The following is a 24211-nucleotide window of genomic DNA, read 5'->3' as shown; positions in this document are numbered from 1 at the left end:
AACACTAGGCGAAGATGAAGAAAAGCAATACAAGTTCCCAAAGAATACCAAGGGGTTGCTCTTTAAGAAAATACACACAGGATACGCAGATGTACACTGAGAAGCATACAGCCTCAGGATAAAGGCAAACCCCCAATTATATGGGCCAATCAGTAGAAAACAACATGCAGGTGATGGCTGTCCTCTTAGAGCACACTCCAGGGCAGAAGCAGACACCCTTTAAAAGGCAGCCATGCCAGTTGGAATGTGCCAGTCCCTGAAACAATTACAAGCAGGAAACCCAGAAGATTGGTAAAAAGAGGAAGTCAGTCCTGGAAGAGCATGGAAGAAAGAAGATCCAGGAAGGGAGGAGACTTGGAAGCTGAAGGACACACCTAGCGAGAGCTGACCAGAGGGGAGAAGCATACCCTGGGGGACTGTTACCAAGGAGGTGCCAGAAGACGAAAGCACAACAAATTGCTGCAGGGAGGAACCCCGCGAGAGAGGTGTACTGGGAGAAGCTTGGAATACTATACACAGAGTGGGATTTTTAGAAGAAGAGTTGCTGGGTAAGAAGGGTATCAGCATTGAAAGTGTAGCAATGGATACCACCAGGGAAACAGCAAGGTAAGAGACTCAAAAATGCTTAAAGAGAAGAAAAACTTGTTTGGGAGGAGTGTGATACGTGTCCTAGCTTGGTGAGGGAAACAAGGGGCATCACCAGCGAAGTAGAAGGTAACGTGGAACAGAAGTGAACTGTGAATGAGCTAGAGAGAGAAAGTCAGTCTTTGAAGAGAGACAAGAGCATCAACTGGGAGAAACAAAGTGGGTGGTAGCAGCTGTGAAGTAAGAGGTGGAGAGAGTAAGATTATTGGAAAAGTGACAGGAGACTAGTGCGATGGCGAAGGGTGGACAGGGTGAGGGGTACTGTGGGGCAGGCTTGTAACAGGAGAAGATAGAGAAGGAGAGTTGTGGAAACAAGGAAAGAAAAGGAGGCTGGGGAAAAGAAGACTATAAATATTGGTAGAGGACTGCGGAAGAATAGGCAAGGTGGATAACCATTTGGGACCAAGAGAAAGACGAGGTGAATAACAAAGAACAAGATATTTAGGGAGGCTCCAGAGGACCACTTTGGTCACAGATTGAGTAAAGAAGCTGCACATGACATTACATCAGAGAAAAGGAAGAAAAGAATAGGAGGTGTAAGGAAGGGCCAGGAGAGAGAATCATGGCAAGAAGTGGGCTGCTAGGAGCAAGGCCAAACTCCTCCACCAAATACTACTCAGCCAGAAAGACCTCCCAGCAAGTGAAGCCATGAGCAATTAACTGGAAAAGGAGGCAATGGTCTGGTAGACCACTGAAACAGCAGTCTGCCAAAAGGCAGTGGGACCGTGGCAGAGAACAGTCTATGGGACAAGGAAAGAGCCGAGGGTGAAAACCTCCCTGCATATGGCTTTAGCATGCTGAGACATGACCTCCTTAAAGACTTATGCAAGTCACTTATTTGGAAACTGGAGGATTCTGAATGTCAGGAGCCCGGTTGAGGTAAGAAGGGAAGTCCTATTCTTCCAAGTTCTTGTTTAGGAAATGATTTGACCTCAGTCCCAAAGCGTCCATCTCTCACAGGAAGATATTCTCCCTCACCTTACTTTCCACCACGTTTATCAATCTGACAGTCATGTTTCTACAACACCCTGGCCCCTTTATATGTAACGGCAAATAATCACTTGGAGCATATCTTCTTTGTCCATGTCGATTTTCTAAGCACACAAATGACATGGTGGAGACACCATACAGCGGTTCCGCCAGAGAGCGTTCGAATATTTGCTTGCCATTTGCAGTAGGCTTGAAAAGAATGCCATGCAATCAAGGGACATGCCTACCTAGCACATCATTTTCATTATGAGGTTATATTAATCACCCCAAACCTAATAAGATCTCCACAAAACCATATTCTAGTTCACACACTCAATCCCAACTACACACCTCCGAAACAATCTCTGTGCGAAATTCAGGAATGTCTGCTTCCCGCCTTTTTCGATGCATTTCAAAGATGGACATGAAATATGTTTGACCACATTGCCTATAAAAGGCGAGCTCTCAGCCGAATGGTGCAGAATAGTGGATGACCTCAAAGACACCACTGCAAAAGCCAACGCAATTCGGATTCACTGTACATTGTTGATGAAGCAGATCTTACTGCCAATGACAAAGCTCAATGGCAGAGGCACAATGTGGCCCTCAGTTGCTTCTGTACGTCAGCATTTAAGGCTAAAAAAAACTTTCTAAACAAATCTGTAAAGGGGCGTAGGGGAACAGGAAATATAAATGCCACATCAAGCAAATTAGAGAGGGATTCTCAGAACTTGGGATCATTTTACTGCTGCAATCAACACACCCAATAACCCCTTCGTACCTACCACTAAGCAAAGAAAATTCAGAGGGACACCTCAAAAAGAAACACTTCTACCTAAAATACCACGAGCAAGCATGCCAATTTTGTTATAGTGTTGCACATTATAATACTTCTAACACCAATATCACAAACCTTAAGGAGAATGACTGAGGAAACCACTTATTAAAATGTTTGTTGTGAACAGTCCAGCTGTGCCCTCTTTCCCACAAAAAGTTAGTGTTAAAAGAGGACATCCCTCTGGATCTTTGCTCCAGTGTTGAGGTGAGGGATGGAACATGCAGAGGGAGGGGAGACCGACACCTCTGATGACATTAGAACAGCTGCAGCCTGACCTGGATGACTCAGAAGGATACAGAAGCCTTACTAGTTTACAGTTTTCTAAGATACAGGCTCAATCCGAAAGGGCATGTTTATGACAACAGCTGGAGCCTGACATGGATGACTCGGAAGGATACAGAAGCCTTACTAGTTTACAATTTTCTAGGATACAGGCTCAATCTGAAAGGGCATGTTTATGGAATATCTAATCTGGAGAAATGAAGTACTTCCTGCGGGCGGTGGTGGGAGTGTTGCGAAACAGCCAGAGGCACTCCTGGTTCAACCCCAAGGGTTTTCCAACAGGGTGGTAAGTACTCTTTAAAAAGAGAAACACTGCCATGTTGCAAAAGGCCAAACATCATTATCTTTCAGAATGTTCCCCCATCCCTGTTTGGTAGGGAGTGTGCAGGCTTTGTCCTACCATGCAGGAAGCAAAGTTTCACATTCATATTAAAGGGGTTAACACTGCTGGTCTTGTGGAGTGTCTGCACTACCAGGAATGAGAAGGACAAACATACCAACTGTTCTGCCTTAGAGGAAGGAATACCCTATGTGGACAACTGCCCAACGCAAGCTTGAGGAGAGGCTTCCTTACGAAGACATGCCCATCAATAGCATGCTTCCGAGTGACTGGCTTCAGTGCATGTTACTTCACTATAGCTCCCAGATTGCCTACTGTTATTCTGCGATGATGGTCCCTGATCATTTCCAGAGGGTCACCCAGTTCTGCCTTAGAGGAAGGAATACCCTATGTGGACAGCTGCCCAACGCAAGCTTGAGGAGAGGCTTCCTTACGAAGACATGCCCATCAATAGCATGCTTCCGAGTGACTGGCTTCAGTGCATGTTACTTCACTATAGCTCAAGGATTGCCTACTGTTATCCTGCGATGATGATCCCTCATCGGTTCCAGAGGGTCACCCAGTTTGTGCTGCTGCAGGAGTAACAGATACAGGAAAAATGTTCATGACCTGCATACTACAAAATAGCTGAAAACCAGCAACATCCATTTGGTACATGATCTTTTCTTGGAATAGACGGAGGATGAAGAGTGACAGGAACATTCCATCAGTCATCTAATGCCTTCCACTATTCCATAAAATTTACCTGGCCGAGCTTGCAGACTAGCACACACATTCCAGACACTGCCATTAACTGTGGAAAGGAAAGACCACCTGGAAAACACTTTTCACAACACACAAGGAGAACGGTCTAATATACAGGCATCCACGTATGAAATCATATGTCCCCAAGGAGGACGGAGGCACAGGACAATGAACTTGCCACACTCCATGCATGCGTTTGCAGAAAGGACATTGAAAGCAAAAGGGCAGCACTTTTCTGCACTTCCGTAAAAGCAGAGAGGGCCTGTTACAATAGAGGAAGTGAGGAACTACTCAAGTAGTGCCCTCAGTGGTCCCGTATGCTTGTTACTAGCAGAAGCGTCAAAACTAGCTCAGGAACCACACACAATCATCCAAGCATAATCAACCCATTACAGCAATACAAAACAATTCTATGCCGATACAATCACAAGCATGGTTGCCTCAAACTAGAGGCAGGCAACAGCAGCAACTACATCAAGAAGGTACTCAAGGAGTGGGATAGGCACAGCACAAGCTAACCCAGGATTACAAGCCTACACAGAGGACGTACAGAGGCTGCCGATCTGCCAGGACCCCGCTGTGCCACGATCGCTCCAGAGACTGCCTTGATCCAGCCGTGCATGTCCTCGGGGCTGTTCGCCTGGAGCAAGGAGAAAATGAAAAGAAAACATTGTGATATAATGATATAACCTCACGCTGTTGCAATCACTTATGAACCCAAAAACTGGCTGCCCACTAGCTTGCTCATACAAAGAAATCATCAACCTCCATACAAACCATACAGCTGCGTTCAAGCATGCCATCACTTAAAGCACATTCCCGACGGGCACCCATACTACCAGCAGGAACACACTCAAATCACCCTTAAACAAATATACTAAAAGCTGGCAGAGTTGAAAGAAAATCCACAGTCCATAAAGATTAACTTCCTTCCAATTAGCAAAATCTGAGCAGTTATAAAAAAAGAAAAAAAAGCCCAATTCACTGGTAAACCTGAAGGAATACTAATGTTGCGCACAATAACACTTAGCACAGCCGCTTATCAGCCATTCTTGATATCTGTAGCAAAAAGCTAGTGCCCACTATTCCTTGCGTCATTCAGCCAAAATATGCAAACACTCAAGAAAGCCTATTCCACAGTGCAATGGTTCCCACTGTAAACATGTTTTCCTATGAGAGCGACAGAGTCTCTTCACTTACAGCTCTTGAAGATGGCTGCATGTTCACTATTCTGTGATGAACACTGCCAGGCACTGGTAAGATCCACGTGTATATGCATTCAAGTGAGTGCTACCTCAACCCACTGTTCTTTGAGTAACCGACCCCAACTGGCCAGGCCCCTTTTTGTCTCCAACTGCCCGCCCCTTAAACTGAGGTAATGTACTTCTTGCAAATGTTACTAGTCTTGCTGGAGCCAGTCTCGGTTTAGAATACGGTGCTATGAATAGTTTGCCACCTAGTGGTTGGTAAACGATGGGCATTGACTGGGGCATTCTAGACATAGAAGCTTTGTTGTATATGTATGGGTAGGGATAATGCTCCCTTGAGTGGACACCCGATTGTTCTCCTTCCTGGGTGCAATTAGGAGATCAGGTGCTTGCGCCCTATTGCTATCGATGATAATGGAAGCACAGTACTGTTAAATTAAATAAAACCTTAAACTAGAGCAATACAGTCTATAAGGCAATATGTAGCTTTTCCGTGTACTGTATCCCACAGAAGGGAGCTAAGGCGGGTGCATGGGATTCTAACCTACACGCACACACTAAAGACTATGACTATGCAAGCTTTGTCTTTTGGACCTTGTGTCGCCGTTTACATTTACGTGCTAATCATAGATGACCAAATCGTGTTGGTCTCTTGTGATGGGTGCACAGTTGCAAATAGGTTCTGTATGGTATTGCTTGACCCACCTGTGAATGTGCACCGGGAAGTGAATGTATGCATTAGTGTAAGATTGCTATACATACAGAATCTAGGGGAGCAGTAGCTAGGAATGGGAGTGTGCCCCTGTGCTCATGTTGGCTGTGGCCTTGGTGTAGCGGGCAGCCACTTGTGTGCAAGAGTGTAGCACGCTTGGTTACAACACACTATCCGACTTGCAATTCTTAATTTGCTAAAGGGACAAGCTCGTTCTACATCACAAAATACAAAAATGGCTTGCGTTCCATCCATGTACAAGACGGCAATGAAGTTTTCTTATGCCTTGCTCTGTGGTTTCTGGGAAAAGGCTGCCACTCATCTGACCAGTGCACATAGCAAGACGTGTGGATGAGTGCAAATGCCCCCCTCTTAGTGTATGGTCACAAAGGTCTCATCTTCCGAGTGCCAGCAATTCACTAACTAATGGAAGAGATTGGAATAAAGAAAAAAGCCAAACTGTAAAGGGAGCACTTGTGAACGGGCTCAAAAGGGTGGCAACAATAGCCCTAGACCACCAGGATCCCAGAAAGGTGCTGCAATTGATACTGGTGAGTGTATTCCATTCACCCTTCCTTTGAATGCTTTCACCACTGGAACCTTTTTCACGGTGCTCCTATATAGTGTGAGCAGGGGTACAAGGCTATGGCTGCCAGCTGGAATTTGAGACAACTGTAAATGACTCCACTGTGTAAGAGGTAAAGCAAGTTTTACAATATATGGTTTTCAGTGCAGTGTACTAGGCTGATACTCTGCTTGTTGCACCTAATTGCACATTTTTTCCACTTACTGAAATTGCACTTTGAAAAGAGGTCAAAAAAGTGCCAACACGTTTAAGGCCAATGCAAGTGTCCAGATTCTACCACTTGAGGGGCCATGCTGCCAAATTCATGTGGTGTGGATTTGGGCTAGTGATCTGGTGGTAGTGGTGGTGTGTAAATATATGTAGATACTGCCTGAATCTTCAGCAGGGATAGTAAACATGCAAGAGAGGTGCATACCACACACGTGCTGCCCATGCAGGGGCAATTAAGAGGAGAGTTAAGTCCACATATAATGACTCTCTGCACCACTCTGTACACTGGAAGTCTTGGAGTAACAACTAAGCAAATATACCCTATCATGTCCACTAAATCTGGTGCTGGGTACAAGGCGACCGGTTTGGGCATTTTGCATTTATACTTGTTGGTGTTCGCACCTCTGTGAATGTTCAGCGCACGCCTGTGGGACCGTCTGCTGTTGTGTTGCCCGCCTTCATGAGGACCCTTCATCTGAACCTGTATCTGTATTTGGAAGCTATGAGTAAAGCTAAGTGTTGTAATGGTTACTTGATCTTCAGGGTTTTGAAAATCGGCCCCTCATGGCTGGGATTTCTTTGTTCCATGATTTCAGTGCTAAAACAACTTTTTTTCAATTTTATTACAGTTTGTTACAAACTTTATAAAGAGAAAACACACTTTTTCCAAACTCATTCTAAGTTTTACCTCACTTCTACTTTCACTTCTCCATCTCACTCAACAAGGAGTCCAATTCCCCCAAGAAAAAAGTAATTGCAAAGGTTAACTTCCCGTTTTCTCCTTCGCGCATTTTTTTCCACCATTCATCAGCACTATAAGTAAAAGTTAATCTCCCAAATGTTAACTTCTCAAGTCACTCAAATTCGGGCATGAGCTTACTAGATGTTTTAGTGTCTCCACCTCAGGATTACAGAATCGACAGGTGGAGCTTATAATCTCACCTTTTCGCCTTCTCATTTTTTGGACCTCCATCGTGTGCAAGAAATTCAGCCTTAGCTTTAGGAAGATTTGTCTTTACCTTGGACATGGGAAAGATTGTAAATACTTAGGTATTTCATTTAGTGCCTTAGTTTCCAGGGGGGCAATCTTTCATGCATATATGCTTTCCTCGCTGCTCCACAGTCTCTATCCAGTTCATTGTCCATATTTGTTTTAACTTCATTAGGATTTTTTCCTAACGTCTCTTTCGTCGTTGATAATTGCAGCAGAATGTTTTCACATTTCGTTTTCCAAATCTCACTTCATTTGGAGTGTTCCCACTTCATGCTCTCAATATCTCATATTGTGGTGCACCATCGCTTTCAATGATCTTTCTATATATCGATAAGGTATTCCATATTACCCTTGCATTGATGGACGAGAGGCCCAGTTCATATTTTATACACGCATTTGGTGTGCTTTAAGGTACTTGGAGAATCCTCTTCCAAAACATATTCTCGCACTGTGACCAGAGTGAGAAAGGGCATCCAAACATTGACTCCGCTCCATGTATTAATGTTGGAATGACCTTGGCTTTATAGATGTTCAAGTTGGGTTTATAGGAGAATTGCCCATACTTCTCACGCAGCACCGCTCCTGGCACTGCTAAGGCTTTGCATTACATTTTTATTCTGGTCACCATCGGTTCATCCAATATACTTGAACTTATGTGATCTCCCAAATAGGTCACCTGAGATGTTGTCCGCAGTGCCTCGTTTCCGAGCTTCCATTCATGCTTGGTTTTCTTTGTTCGTCTTTGACCCTTTAAATCTGCTAATTGTAAAATCACAGATTTTTTGGCGTTTACTTCGAGCCCATTCTTCTGCAGATAAATTACAAGTGCGGTCATTTTTCGTTGTAGACCTATTGGAATAAGGTCCAAAAGGACGATGTCATCCGCATATATTAGCCAGCTCACATGGTTCCCATTTACTTTCGGTGGGAATGCAGAGATTTCCTCCAAAGTTTCGCCCATGCCTGCTATTAGCAACTTAAAAAGAGGATCCTAGAGGGAGACTCGTTTTATGCCTCTCGTAGTACTTATTTGTTGTGTCAGTGTCCCACTTTGGTCAAGACGAATTTTTACATTGGTTTCAGAGCGCAGTTCTTTTATGGCCTTTAACAGACCCAGAGGGCATCCACAATTTGCCATTTTCTCCCATAATAGCTCCCGCTCAACCCCATCAAATGCACGAGCCAAGTCCACAAATACTACATAGATTTTTATTACTTTCCTTAGAGCCTCCATCTTTAGTAGATTTAAGATTAGAATGTTCAGTCCGCAGCCAACACCCTTTACGAACCCCGTTTCTCTCCAATCAAATGCTCCCACTTGTTTGACACATGATGTTAGATGATGTAATATTGACGTGGCAAACATTTTCCCTATCACGTCAAGCAGGGCTATGGGTCGATAATTTCTAAGGTCAGATCTATTACCCTTTTTAAATATGGGAACAATGACTGCGGCTTTCCATGATGTTGGAATAGCAGTATCTTTCATGATTGTTTTAAATAATGCTTCACCGAAGTCTGCCCATTCGTTGGGGTGTTCTTTTAGCATTATATTGGAAATGCAGTCTGGTCCCGGGGCTCTTTGCGAGCTGTTTTTCATTATTTGGAGAAGATCTCCTTTTGAGATTTCAATGTCCCATCTCAAAAGAGGTTCCTCCACATTAATTACCTTCTTGCCTTGTTTTTGGAAAAGCTTTGAATAGTGCTCTGTCCAGTGACGTTCGGAAACCATGTTTGTCATTACGGCTCCTTGTGGCGTAACTTTGTCATTAAGGTCCAAAAATCTCTCAAGTTTTTGTTTTTTAATGTTACCATCATTCTCTCTGCATCCTGTTGCTGCATGATGTGTCTGACTTCGGATCCAGTTATTATAACGTGTTTTTAGCTTCTTCTTCACACAATTTTCTAGTAATGCCATGGATTCAAGGGCTCTTATTCTTTTTCTCAAGTCCCTCTTTTTTGCACTAGCATTGGGTCAAACGTGACGCCCGAGTTCTTCCTTCTTCTGTTTGAGGTTTGAGTATTTCTGAAGAAGTACATCATAGAGCAGTTGTTCACAGCAATGTGCTTGTTGTTCCAGATTGCTTATAAGCTCCTCGATGTTAGTTCTACTCATCCTCAAACTATTTAGGCCCGGTTCGATTTCTATGGCCTTACTACAGTTTTCAGTCTTTGCTCGGGTTTTGTTTCCCAACTTAATGGTCACTGTCCGGTGTATGTTTCACTTCCATCCTAGAGATTTTCTTAGCAATGGATTCACAGACCAAGAAGTAATCCAATATAGAGGTTTGAGGGCCTCTTTCCCATGTTGCTTTTGGCGGGATGTCTCCATGTTTGGTCCCATTCATCATACTTATATGTCTGACCTCCATTTCTTCTAGCCATATTATTGCCAACTCGAGTTTCTTCGTCTTTAGGTTTTTTTTAACCGATTCATCATTGCTCAGTGACACCAAGTCCAAGTTTAAATCACCACAAATTATTAATTCATCTTGTTCATTCAACATCCTCAATTTATCAATAGTGTCACACAGTTTGTCTATGAATGATAGTTCTCCGACCTGCTGATGGTTCCAGTATATGTTTAATATCTGGAGACTTGAATTTGATGGGTCCTCTTCATCCACGCATTTTATTGTGGTCAGTTGAGAATATGCATTGACAATTGTGGTCTTAGTGATCCGTAATCCCCCCCCTTTTTTTTTACCATAGTCAAGAGGTCAGACATTGGAAGTCCCTTTTTGTTAGCGGTTGCCGGATTGAACGCAATCTCAAACCCTTCAATACAAGGCAGATTAAGTAACCAGGTCTCCTGTAAACACAATGTCAAGATTGCACAGTGCCTCTGAAGATTTTGTGAGTGAGTGCGCATGACCTTCTGTTCCATGACCCGCACTCGATTATTGATCTGGCCACTCATGGGTGTTAACTTCAGCTGGAGGAAGCTAGGGCTCTTGCCATCCAACACCAGTTTTCTTCATTTGATTCCTCTTCTGTCTCGTCTTCACCCACTTTTGTGGATCCCTCGTCTCAGTTGTTACCAGCAACCGTGATCCTTATACGCTTCCTAGGATTTTCTTCTTTACTGGACAATCTTCTTCAGCCTTATACAGATCATCTTCTGCACTGGTGCTGTTTTTTTTTTCCTCATTCACTTTCCTCACGCCCTTCCAAGCTCTTCTCTGAGTTTTCCACCTCTTAATACACTCCATTGGATTTTCCTTATTTCTAGAGCCAAAGTCCTCTCTTATGTCGAAGCCCAATTTGTTCAACATGTCCCTGCTTTCCATTAAGAATTCTTTAATTATCTTTGAGTGTAAATGAATTCGGACCAAGTCCAAGACATCATCTTCTACGAATTCCACAATCTTAACGTCACTTGAGGAGATTGTTTTCAGATGAGGAATGTGGTGTAACAATTGCATGACATATCTATTTAAGATCAGACCATCATTCTTAGGACTGCATCGTTCTAGCAGAAGGCATATCCCTCTTTTCTTGGGTTGCTCCTTCTCTTTTATCGGGTTCTCTTTAATACCTCTCAGTTTGTTTTTTCCTTGAACACTCCGTCATTCCCGATCTTGCTCACTCATTTGTCTGCTTTCACGATATTTCGGTGAATGATTTGTCTGATCAGTTTGTTCCTTCGTCTCAACAAACTTCAGATTTCTTTCTCTTCTTTCTTCAATTGTCATATATATTCCATTGGAGACACTACGGTTTTCTTTCAGGGTTAGATGTTTGGAGACTGTCTTAGGTGGAGACAGGAAGGCACAGACTCTCGAGTGCAGAATATTTTTCAAATTTTTTCCAGTAATCTTTTTTAGAGACTGAATCTCTTTGTTGTCTAGTTCTATAGACGACTCAGCACGAGGATCAAGTGTTTGACACTCTTGATCTTTGTCCTCCACATCTTCCATTTCATATGTTGAAAAATCCAACATGTCTTCTGCAATCTTTGCATCTTCTCCATCATCAACACTTTCTTCAGTGTCCACTGTTTCTATGGTCTGTGTTTTTCTCAACTTTATTGTGGGCATCCTTCTTTTCAGGCAGTTCAGTGCAAATTGTTACATTCAGTGCCTTTAAGTTCCTCAAAAACTTGCAAGACCCTCGTGACATTTTGTTTTTGTTTTGCACCTTGTTTTTTGTTTTCTTTTTACACTTTCCATTTGTGAGTGTCCGGCTCAGGTTCGGAGTTGGACCAATTTTTATTTCCCTTTTCGAAAATTCCATACATTTCACTCAAGTTTTTACTCACTGGTTCAACAACCATGGCCTCTTGATTTGGGTCCGCGTCAAGCCCTTCAGCATTTTTAGACGAAGCAATTGGCTCTTTCGGAACATTTTGTTTTTTAACTCAACTGTTAAATCCACCACAATTGACTCTTGCTTTTCCATTGGTTTGGACAGCATGGGACAGGTTTGCTCCTGTTCCAAAACCCTTGAACTTTCATTTCCTCCATTCATTGAGTTTGTCGTTTTTCTTCAACTTGCAACTTAGAGCTTTCACTTTGATCGCTCATTGTACTTTTGTCACTGGTTTTCTTTGATTCCTTTAGTTCTCCCTTTTTTACTTCTCCTGGATGTTTCATTTGTTTCAGAATTGCCAAGGCTTCTCTTGCGACCTCCGCAACAAGCCTTTTTTCTTCCGCATTGTTCTTTAATTGCTCTTTGATCGTTTTATTAGCATCAGCGGTTTTTTGTTTCTCGTTTTTCCCTTCTTGCTCCCAGAACATCATGTCCATCTCCATCTTTGTCAATTTGGCAGTCATTAATGCCAACATGGTATTTTGGTCCCTATATGTTTCATGAAATAGTTCATGTAATTTCGTTAATGGGGCACTGAGATCGCAATAGCCGATGTAATCAAAGGTCTTGGATCATTTGCAATCCTTTCAGCCATTTGTTGCATGGTTCTCTCGTCGCTTTCTATCTTGGCTTTGGTTCCTTTGGCCGAATATTCTTTTTAATTTAATCCTTGTCTCCACCTTTCGCACCTTGGGGAATTCTCTCTGGATAAATGAGGAATCAGACGAGGTATTGTCTGGGGATTCGTCTGAAGAGGATAGGACTGTTCTCCTGTCAAGTGATCTTAAGAGGGGTTGCACTCCTCTTTGGGCTCTCCCATTTGTGATTAAAAGGGCATCTCTTTTCTGTGAGCAGGCTACTGCTGCATTTGGACTATGATCCATTCGCTTTCTTTTCAGAGGCTGTTCTCACTCAGAGAAGGTATTATTTTCAGTCTAATTTACAGTTTTCTGTTCATTAGAATCAGATTTGCTCCTTTTGTCCTATTTCAGTTTCTCATTTACGGGCCCACACTTTATAAAACTATCCCCATCACTCACAAATTCAGCTCTTTGTGTTTTTGAGCTTATTGTTGCATTTATTGACATGATATCTTTTAGCAATTGATCCGCCACCGCTAATGAATCTCTACGACTTCCAGCACCTTTTCCTTCCTCAGCATGAGTTGGTACTACAACCTGAAATGCACTCGAGATATCCAGGCTCACTGACTGCTCCTTTTCTATATTAAACACCTCATCTCGCAGTTGACATGAATAGTCATTTGATCCCTCCAGCTTCTTAAATAGCTCAACGGTCTGTGCTTCCCAGACCTCTTTGTTGATTATTTCAGGGCTCAATGCAGTAATATCCACGTTCTCATGATCTATTGATCTGCTTTCCGTTTGTGGGCTTCGATCCTCAGGTCCTTGCTCCCTTTCAACATCGGTGCTGCACACGCTCCACACTGCTCCGCCCACAAGTTGGCCCGTCTCGCAAGGATTGCCGTGACGTTCCAGCAGGGGAGCGTCCCGTGTTGGTGGACGGCGTGGGCTCTCACTGCAAGAAAAGAAAAGCTTACTGACGAGTGACTGACGCCAGCGGTAAGAGATTCTTTTAATATTCCTTCAGGGCAATTGAGAAGGGCACTGGACTCAAACACAGGCTCGGTCTTCCTGTTGATTTCCCGCAATGCCTCTTCAGTGCCTTCTAACCCACCCGCACTCTGCGTATATCCTATGATAGTGTCTATATCTGCGGACGCACTCAGTGACCCCACGCAGCATCCCAAGTTTGCCACACAGAGCAGATGTGTGAGGCAGCGAGGAGGAGGAGGTGCCACTGACACGGGCTGGACATTGTCTGTGCTCCTCCACCTTCCTCGAGCCCATAAAATACCCTTCTGAACATGGTGTAATGTGCGCACTTGAGATTGGAATTACGCAGCATCCTTCTTCTTGTTTTTTGGGGTTACGAGTTAAACGTAGGGTAGGGCAAACAGATGTTTTTGTAACTTTCCCACTTACTTCACTTAACATGCAGGAGTCTGAGCAGGTCTCCTCTTGCTCTGACATCACTGCTGCGTCGATCACTGACTTGCACCACCGGAGCTGCGCTCTCGTGCTAGCGGCCATTAACGGGATTCCATGTGGCAGCTTGACAGTATCAAAATCGGATCGCTCCATTAGCTACCAGAAGAATAGGACTTCTGTAGCCGGCCAGCCACGGGCCACCACGAACACCAGGACCACTCCCTCATGGCTCTGCGACACTCCACGTCCGGAGGGGTTTTTTGGTAGTGCAGCTCCTCCCAACACAGTAGACAGTGAAAACACACTGCAGCTCCTTCCAGCAAAAAACAGTACTCCACACCAGGAACACTCCCTCACACAACCTTTTGTGAACTCACCACTAGATCACCCCAATCCCCAGTAGCTTGTAACCACTGTCTGGTGAGACAGCCACAGACATCTGTGATGTGCATTCTTGCATGCGGTAGCAATCCTATAAAGGATGCCAGAATTCCTAACATTTGCGTTGTTTTTTTACTGTGATCTTTTAAGATGGCTGATGAAGGGGAACAAACTGTTGACATGAAGGCTTGTTTTCTTTATTTGGATGGAAAATACAGTGGCTGATTTGGGTGTAATTTTTCCCCAAGAAATGTGTCTTTGTTCTTGGTGGTTTTGGACCTGACTTTGGCACACTGATTTTCATATAGACTGAGACTCGAGTTTAAGAGTTTGATTGTGACCTGCGTGTGTTCTGGGCATTGTGATGCACTGTTTCCTGTTATCAGCCAGTCATCTAAGTAGGGGTAAACATGGACTCCAGGCCTGTGATCCCAGAGCATGTTTGTCAATACACAGGTGGCAGTGCTATCCCAAAGGGAAGAACCTTTGAGTGGAAGTTGTATTACCCTGCCTATTCAGTGCATTGGGAAAACAGAAAGAATACAGATTTCCTATCCAACATTGCCACAAGGACCCCCGTTTCAACAGTGGAATGACATCCTGTAACATGGGAATCTGGAATTTTTGCAATGACCATGAAAACGGGTTGAATATATTCCCTTGCCTCAATGTATTATTGGTACCTCCTCCACAGCCCCCTTTAGCAGGAGAGCAGTGACATCTGTACGGAGGACTTGAAGGTGCCCTTTCTGGATAGAATACTTCTGGTGAACTACTGGACAGAAAAATCAGGAACTCAATGCAATATTAGTACCTTATGTGTCCAAGACGGACTGCTCTTTGGGATTGCCTCCCATTCATTCTTTGACACATTAGTTGGCTTTACCCCAGAACCCCCATACCCAACCACCCCTCGCTTGAGAGATACATTTTATTTATTTATTGGGTATTTGTATGGTGCCTATGCACAGGTGTTGCCATGCACCACAAGACAAAAAATGGTGGTAAGGGGGGGGAGTGGAGGAAACAGAGGAAGAAAACAGTTATATGAGCCTTGTGCCAATCCTACCGTGCAAGTGTAGATAAAGGTGATAAGTGCAAGCAAGGGAAGAGTAAGGGCAGGGTGGGAGGGGAGGTGATAAAAGGCAGAGGGGGGAGGGAGAGAAGTGCTGAGGGGGGCCAATGAGACAAAACGGGGGAAGGGCAGAATAAGTGTGGTTGACCAGATTCAGGCTAGTCCAGGGAAAGGGGCCAGAGGGCAAGTGCTGATAAGGGATGCTGGGAAAGACTGGTCAGGGGTGGACCAGACACCAGTCTCAGCGGCAGAGTAACATTAGCATGGGAGGGGTAGAGGGAAGGAAGCGGAGAATAGGAAAGTCTTCAGAAGTTTCCAGAGCTTAAGAAGATCCGGCTCATGTCTCATGGGGGGGCAGGGTGTGCCTTCCAAAGGGAGGAACCTGCTGAGGAAAGTGATCTACCCCCCCACTCTGTTTGGAGAAACGTCTGACCTGCAGAGAATTGGAGCTAGAAGACTGAAGAACTCTAACAAGGAGGTTAGGGAGACAAACGCTGGATGTAGAGAAGTCCAAGGCCCCAGATAGCCTTGTGGATGTTGCAAAAGGGTATTGAATTTGATCCTTGCAGTCATTGGGAGCCAGTGGAGAGATGTTAGGGATGGAGAGATACGGTCCCTAGGCTTGAGGCCAAGAATAAGTCTTACAGCCCTATTCTGGATTAGTTGATGGGAGAAAAGGGGCAGATAGAGGAAAAGGCTGTTGCAGTAGTCCAGCCTAGAGAGAACCAGAGCTCTGGAGAAATTGAGCTTCTGGGGGAAGGTTGAGGAAAGGGAGAACGCCCCTAAGGAGGTGAAGCTGAACATTTGACTGTTTGGCAAGGCTTGTGATGTGTGGACAAAAAGATAGAGAGGAGTCAAAGATGAACCCAAGGCTTTTTGCCTCACAAGAGCGTAAGGGGAGGGGGCCCAAGGAGGGTGGCCAGAGAGATGGAGGGGGGGGGGGAGGTGCGGAGGGACAAGGAGCATACGTCCCAATGAGAAGAATCTCTGTCTTACTGGCATTAAGACAGATCATTGGCAGCGTACCATGCTTGAATAGCAGTCCGGCAGTCAGGTCTGAGAGAGGAAGGAGAGGAGGAGGAGAAGGAGGAGGAATGAAGCTTAAGGAGAGTGGTGGGTCATCAGCATAATACTGGAAATGAGGAGAGAAGGTGGCTATCAAGTGGGCCAAAGGGACAAGGTAGCCGTTGAAGAGCCATGGTGATAGGAAAGAGCCATGAGGGACACCACAGGTAGAGAGTGTGGTGGAGGAGAGAAAAGGACCCATTTGCACTTGGGTCTGTTTGAAAGGAAGAGAAATGGAGGAATGATGGGCAGGGTATCATGGAGACAGTCTATGAGGATGGAGTGGTTGTTGGGTAACATTTTCATAGCAATGATAAAACTTCCTGACCTGTGTCAACCCCAGAATGTTTAGCTTTTACTGGTTGATTATTTTTCCTTATACCTCCGAGTGGGAACCTTTTTCTACACTCACAATCTTTTACTCTTTTTATGGGTGTCATTTGTAAGACTCTACATGGTGTCTTTTAAAAGGTATCCTCTTTGACAACGGTTTTATTGTTGCTGGGTTGACCTAGGTGCTCCCCCTTTAACTTTCTCTGGCTAACCTTGTGAGAACTACAGTTCCCAACAGTAGAAAGGATCTTTGGGTCCCTTTTACATTTTATTAGATGAGACCAGCACCCCCCACTTTATGTGGAGTGCTGGGGAGATATGGAGTATCCCCTTTCTCATTTTAAATGCAACATATATGTTACAAGGACAAACTTACCTTTAATGGCAAGTGGCAGCAAATTCAGTACACCTTTACCGTGGGCTGTTTGCACAGCCCCGGTAAAGGCATCAATGGGTAATCATTTTACCAAAATGGCCAGTCTTCTTTTTTCGCCATTTTAGTGTTTGTTTGTTCTTTCTTATTCCTTGCCCTGAAGGCAGGAAATTCCTTTGTGTGATTTCTATCCTCGGCGGGAGTCCTGTGGACTCAGGTACCAGAGTGTCTGTGAAGGTAGGAAGCGAGGGAGGAGTCCAAAGCTCTGCAGCCATTTGTCTTCCAGCCGGACTGCAAGAATTCTGGTTGTCCTGAAAGACCACCAACCCCCGCAGTTTGAATGTTGCATGGTTGTTTGATTGGCTGGGTTCCTGCATAAAAGTCTGATCCTGGAAGCTGAATCGGTAGTCGGCCACTGGAACCAAAACCGAAGAGGATGATGAAGGAAATGCGGCCGAGATGATTTCCAGCGACCAGAGAGCCTGCTGTGTAACCAGAGCCTGCATGTTACCCTTCTTTCCAATTCGACGTGGCGACTCCGAAAACGACAACCCCGACCCAGAGCCTGGTTAGACCCCACCAGACTCGAAGACCTGCATTTTGAGCCATCCCAGGCCGTGCTGCGACCTTGCAAGGCTGCATACCCTGGGACCTCGAGCCATTGTGCGGTGCCCGGTATTCTGAATTCCAAATCTCGCTGAAACTTTGTGAGCATCCTGCTGGATCTCCAGAGGCACGATTGCAGTCCGAAAAGTCACCTCAGCAGAGTGCTGGACCTTGCAAACGACGAGAACCTGACCAGAAATAGTCTGTCTTCTTGTGTGCTCCTGAAAAAGGCACCAAATCCACAGAGGCGCATCCAGCCATGAGTAAAACCTTGCCTAGAGCCTTCCCTGTGATCTTTACTGAAAAAGTGTCTTGTCTTCTGGATGAGGGAATTCAATAACCAGGTTTTTGGCTACAGATCCTGAAGTCCTCCTGCTGCAAATTCCTCTGTGCTGAGGTACTGTGCTGGCGTGGGAATTTACTTTAAGTCTCTTGTGATTCCTGTATAGCTTTGGGGTGCTACTGTGATTGGGAGGCCTCTCGCCAAGTTCACCCAGTCCCACTGCTGGAATCCTCCTAGGGTGTCTTCTCTGAAGCCCCTGAACCCTAAACTAACTCTAAAGTAACACTGACTCTTGCTACTTAAGAACCTATCCTAACCTGCCTGTTGGATACTAGACCCTAGTGACCCCCCCCCCCCTTCTGCCATTGAGTACACTCATGCTCCAAGAATAATGGAAATACTTCCAAGGGTTTGGCCTTTTTGCATAGAAAAGAGAAAGAGAAACAACTGTTTAAAAGTTACTTGCAAAAGAAGTTGGTTAGTAACTAACACTGAGAGTGAACAGTTACAAATGTTATTACCTTACCTTAGTAATGTTCTGCCATTTTGAAAAGTACATGTTAACATCTTTCTTTCTTTAGAAACAGTTTCACCATTCCAATAGAAAGTAGATGCAAGGTTATTTTACTCAACTGTAAATGGATTGTGGCTCTTTCCCAAAAGTAACGCTGTTTGCTTCACTTACTATTTCTTTCAGAGAATAGGTGTATAAGTTTCCAAACTGGGTCTTGCTTCCCCTGACTTGCTTGTTACAGGTAAGTAATTTGTTCCTTCTCCAGCGTGGGGTCTGGCATGGATTCACATGCTCATGAATAACGAATACATAGCAGTAGAACATTACACAACCACAGGAGGTGGCAAGGCTCAACAGAAGCAATTACACTTACCCCTGGAACAGACAACTCAAGCCAAGGTTGCGTAGCACTGCCTGGCCGACTCTGGACTGTTCCCTGGAAGAACGGTTGACGCAGCATAACTTTGTGAAGGTATGAATGGACCTCAATGTTGCAGCAATGCAGATGTCAAGCGGAGGCCCACCGGAAAGGAATGTCGAAGCGATCGCTCTGGTGGAATGGACTCTCAGACCGCCCGACGGAAGCCAGTTCACCAGCCGATGACCGTGCATGATGCAGCCAGAAAGCCATCTTGAAATGGAAGCCGTGGACAACCAACCCTCCATCTGGCCCCTCTGCAGCGCTTCTTGGTCATACTGCCACGTTACGTGCTTACCAAATCTGAAGATGGCTGCCAGAGGCGGGCCTTAGGGATAGGACTGTCATTGGATGGGGCCAGTTGTTGCACTCACCTGGCATCCATGGGGACGCCACCCAGCCCTGGTTGGATGATTTGCACTCTCAAACCCTCTCCCGGTCCCTTGGTAAGGCCTCTAGTTAAAGATGGGTCTGCAATATAGGAGCGCTGGATTCAATACCAGATAGTCTTTATGTTTTCCCACCTCCCTTGGCCTCAACTCCTTCCTCCCCCTTGGGCCTTCTCCTCACCTTAATATTGTAAAAGGTGGATTCTCCGTCCTGCTCCTAGTGGCGGGGGCGCGTAGATGTGGGGGGCGAGCAGCGACCAAGTTACTTCACTGGTGCAAGCCCCCCTGTGGGAATCCAGGCCTGCTGCGACTCCGTAGGTTTGCCGCTTTACAGTCTTTATATGCAGTTCTTATGTTCCTCTTAGTTCGAATAATAATGTCTTGCTTCTTTCATTTTAGGTATGGAAAGGTATTTTGGTGTTGTCATGCAGTTTGAAGATGAGCATGTGCCGGTAGGCGAAAGCGCGGTGTGCGCGATGCTGTCCGGTGAGTAATGCGCGATGCGCTGTTTCGCCTTTTATATTGCTAACCTGGGCCTTTCCTCTCCTTGCAGGTTGTGATGTTCCTCGCCAAGCGCCGTAATGTTCCAGCAATGATACTGACCAGGAGATGAATACCCAGGTAAGAATTGTGTGGCTTTCTTCATTCAGGAGGAAACGTGAGTAAACGCTTACTAATACCATCTTTCTTTCTCCTCTTTCCAGGTTATGGTATTCCAGGATTCATGCAGTGCCGGATGATGGAGTTTGTACCTTCAGGTGAGTGGAACTGAAGTCAGCTATGGATTGAAGACAGGATACTGTTCCAGGTAAGTTTCGTAGTGTTCTCTCTCTCTCTCTGCAGGTCCTTGGTTTCAAGTAAACTGGCATCAAAGAACTGGACACAGTGAGCGTTACGCTGCCCACAGCATAATAACGCAAAACATGTTCTGCTGTTTGGGTGTGGTTTAAATAGTCTCAGGTAAAGCAGTCCAGGTAAAAAAGTCCCACTCACAGGCCTGCCACACCCAAAGTAGTCCAGGTAAAGTAGTCGCAGGCCTGCCACATCCAAAAGACTAGACTGCATAGCTCAGTTCCTTGTAACTGGGCTATGTGTGTGCCTCCACGTTGGCTGCACCCCCCCCCCCTCAAGTTAAATAGTCCCAAGTAAATAGTCCCATTCTAATGTTGGTCTTCATGATGGTTATGAGCCTGGCGCCAAAGTAGTTGCTCCCAAATCTGCACCTGGACTAATAAGGCAGATTTCTATGCAGCTTAGGCATTCAGTGATCAGTTTGTTTGAAATTGTCTTTGCATTCATATTTGCCCGTTTGAATGGTTTTTGAAATCACTCAGGGAATCAATGGCAAATTTGGATCAGGGTTCACAGACAGTATCAGTGGGTCATGATCACTCTCGCGATGGTGTGGTGCAGCCATAGAAGTGCACTAGAAAATAGTAGATTGCGATCAACAATCCAGTGTTCCTAAAGGTAAATTGACCTGGAGTGTCGGATAGTAAATTCCCATTAACTGTACGTAAACACTTTTCTAATAACTTCAGTAAAAACAATATGCCTGCCTTAGATATTTTTCTGTAGAAAATAAATGTTTGAATACTACCTGGTCCACTTATGAACTTGCTATGGATTGAGTATCAAATCAGTATTGTTGTGTAAATGAATATAGTGAACTCCATGTTGCTGCTTTGGCATATGGTGTCCAAGGGAAAGTTGGCTAAAAATGCTAGTGGTGCCCCAGTCCACTGTGATTGGTGTGAAGGGCAATAGCTCGAGTGCCAACTTGCAGCATTCTTGGATCGAATATACAATCCACCTTTCAATGCTTGAATTGCTCAGTGAAAAGATACAAAGAAAACTGCACAATTGTTTAGCCCTGTTATTGCAAAGCATAACTATCCTATGACCATTGAGGGGATGTACGTTTTTTCTACTTTTCTTGGGGTAACTGAAACAAACCAGGTAGTTCAATAGACAGAGTAACATGGAATCTTGAAGTATACTTTGGTGAAATGGGGAGTCGTTTAGAAGACCAGCTTATCCTTGTTCATCGCTTCCAAGAGTTATCCATCGACAGTGCCTGGGGCAAACTGACTTCATTTTTCAGGTGATGGCTAATTGAAAAGTGTTAGGGAGATTTATCATTTGTATGCACTTTTTGCTGGACTTCTGGACCTTTTCCTGAAATCCTGAATGAGTGGAGCCATTTCAACTAATTCATTCATTCTTATGGGCTCTGTCTTTTGGAACGCTATTCGTTGTATTGTACCTATCCTATGGAGTCTATTTTCCTCAACTCTTAAAGGCATCTGTATTTTACTATTGCAGCACACCGCTCCTTATGTTGCGGAGAACCTCCATTGAGATTCTTTTCTTTAACCTAGAGTAATTACAGTTCATAAGGAGAGAAAGATACTTGGCATCTCTCCTAAAACTTTATAGTCTGAAAGATTGGCACACACCACCTTATGTGGAGTGCCAAAGGGATACCTACTATATCCATTCTCTGCTCCTGTGACTTTTTTGTCACAGACAACTTCCTAGTTATGGCTGGTGGCAGTGGACATGTCCTACCTACTATTGTGTGATTTTTCTACCGTAGGCAATGTCCATAGCCTCAGTAGTGCAAGATAGGGGCACCCAAGTACTAACTCAGAGCCTTACTTCTTTTTTTGCCATTACTAGTGTTAGGGGAATTTACCTAAAGTCCTACTTGATAGTAAGACTTTAGTAGCTAACCCAGTGGTTTGTAGATCCCCAACCCTTAGTATTAGTCTGTACTAACTCAGGACCTTGGTGGCAAAGCAGTCAGGCTCATCTTAAGAGGAAGATGTGAGCTGTAGGTAAGTACACTGAACCCAGTCAGTAAAGCACATCAAACAAACACTTGGACATAAATGTACAGTGAAATATAGATTATATTTGCACACAAGTCACAGTTAAATACTTAGCACCCTATCCCATCACACATAGGTATACTTTTCAATACTTTCAAAGAGTCACTTCATAGTTGGTAGTGGCTGAACGCATACAATTGTTACAGGAGTTTCGCAGTTATCTTGATAATACGGAATTGTATTTAGTTTGCATACACATACAAGATAATGATATTTGGGAATGAACATTGTTGGTTACTGTTATCCGAGCAGAGCTTCTGGTTCTAGAGGCAGTTTTGCGGCACAGCAAGTGTTTCAAAGTCAAAAACGCAATCCTCGCTTAAAGGCAGTGCGTAGCGGCTAGAAGTCTTGCAAAGCAGTAGAAATCAAAAGTTCCTGTGGCTACTTTCTGGTCTCTAGGACGGAAGATACAAGAAGGCTTAACCAACGTTAGAGACCCTGTTAAAGGACTTGCTTAAGGGACACAAGCAGCAGCTTGAGTCAGGGTTAAGAGGAGGTTGCCCTGGACACCTCTACGTGCACTCCAATGCTCTGGAGCGACTTTCTGGAACCAGGTAAGCAATACATTATATTTGAAGAAAACATTGGTGGTGGATGCTCTGCGATATTGCAGCTCTGGACCCGACCCCTGGATTCCAGAGAGGCAGGACAATGGACTGGATCTCTCAGCAGTAGTCTTGAGGTAACACAGGGTTGTCTGCAAGACTTCCCAATGACTCCTTTTTCTGGGGCCGACTACTGTCCCCCAGAAACAGGTAAAGTTGCCATTAACTTTACATAGTCACTTTAAAACTACAGACCAAGTACAACCCATCTTACATGGAGTACTGGAAAGGGTTAAATCCTACCCCTTGTTGACTGTGCCTCTCTGAGCTTTGTTTTGCTCTTTTAACATTTAGACTTGGCTGGTGGCAGTGGTATCTACCCTAACTTTTCTACCGCGATTATAATATATAAACGTGGTATTGTTTTAGGCTATTATATTAGCCTCGAACATACACCCGCTTGACCAAATACTCTTTCTTTTGGCTCCGGTCGGGTTTATTCGCCATTTCTTTTTGTTAAAGTCCTTCTGGTGTTTTACTTTGCGCGGCAACCCAGGTTTGCCTTCTTTGTTCACCGTCTTTTGGCGGGCTTCTGCCACTAAGCCCTCCTCTGGGCGCCTGGGTGTCTATGTGGGCTGAATATGAGGGAGGGGTGTAGTCACCCCCTGCAGAGGGTATCCTACGAAACCCAAGTCACACTTTGCCATGATTGGCTGAGGTGGTTGTCTGGGCTGGACAACCCCTCTGCTGCGTGATTGACAGCCAGGCTGTGTGAATGGGGGATTTTCGCATAAAAGGCAGGACTCTTGGGCTGGAAGTCAGAGTCGCCACTGGAACTACAAGGAACCGAAGAGAAGTGGAGAAGACGACTGCTGCAACTACCCCGTCCCGGTGAAGCCCTGCTGCAGTCCTGAGCTATCTACCCTTCGACGACCAGAGAAGATCCAGTCCAGAGTATTCTTCCCTTGAGCATGGTGGGGTTAACCAGCTTATCTTCCACAGCCAGAGGATCCTCTTTGTGGTCGAAATCGCTGCACACTGCTGTAGTGGTCCAGATAGCCATCTGAAGAGCCTCTCCTGTTTTAAAGGAGCGCACCTTTTATTCACCCTTGCTGCTGCTGGCTTCATCCCTGTGTGGTGCAGACCCCTCCAGATGTCGTCCTTCTTGCCAAAGCTCCAGGAACAGTGGGTCTGCAGGAAACTACCAGGAACAACTGCCGTGGCACCAGATTCTTCCTTGAATAAGGTACTGTGTTCTGCTTTGAGGAACTAGGGTGAATCCCTTTTCTCCTCCTCCAAGGCTTGCCCTAGTTTTCCCTCCTTCTTATAACTTTTGCTTCCTCCGTTGACAATATCCAAGTACTCCTAGCAACTTTGAATCTTGAACTGTATGACTGTGATCCTTGACAACAGGAGCCCGGTTCCACTTGACACTGGCTCCGGCCTATTGACTTTTGTATTTCTGTCAGCGAGTGTTCTCCGAT

At 44.8% G+C, this 24211-nt stretch overlaps 1 protein-coding gene across 5 annotated transcripts in view; it reads right to left on the bottom strand.

Moving 5' to 3' along the window:
* Positions 1-24211, bottom strand: part of PLEKHA1 (pleckstrin homology domain containing A1) — a 749116-nt gene that overhangs the window by 101061 nt on the left and 623844 nt on the right. For all 5 annotated transcript variants that reach the window (XM_069611983.1, XM_069611981.1, XM_069611982.1 and 2 more), the window contains one exon: positions 4369-4458. In XM_069611983.1, the coding sequence (XP_069468084.1) occupies positions 4369-4458 (90 nt within the window). The remainder of the gene's footprint in view (positions 1-4368; positions 4459-24211) is intronic.

The sequence above is a fragment of the Ambystoma mexicanum genome, chromosome 8 (genome assembly GCF_040938575.1).
Source record: "Ambystoma mexicanum isolate Mex_15411 chromosome 8, UKY_AmexF1_1, whole genome shotgun sequence".
Taxonomy (NCBI): Eukaryota; Metazoa; Chordata; class Amphibia; order Caudata; family Ambystomatidae; genus Ambystoma; species Ambystoma mexicanum.
This window is presented reverse-complemented; position numbering and strand designations above follow the sequence as displayed.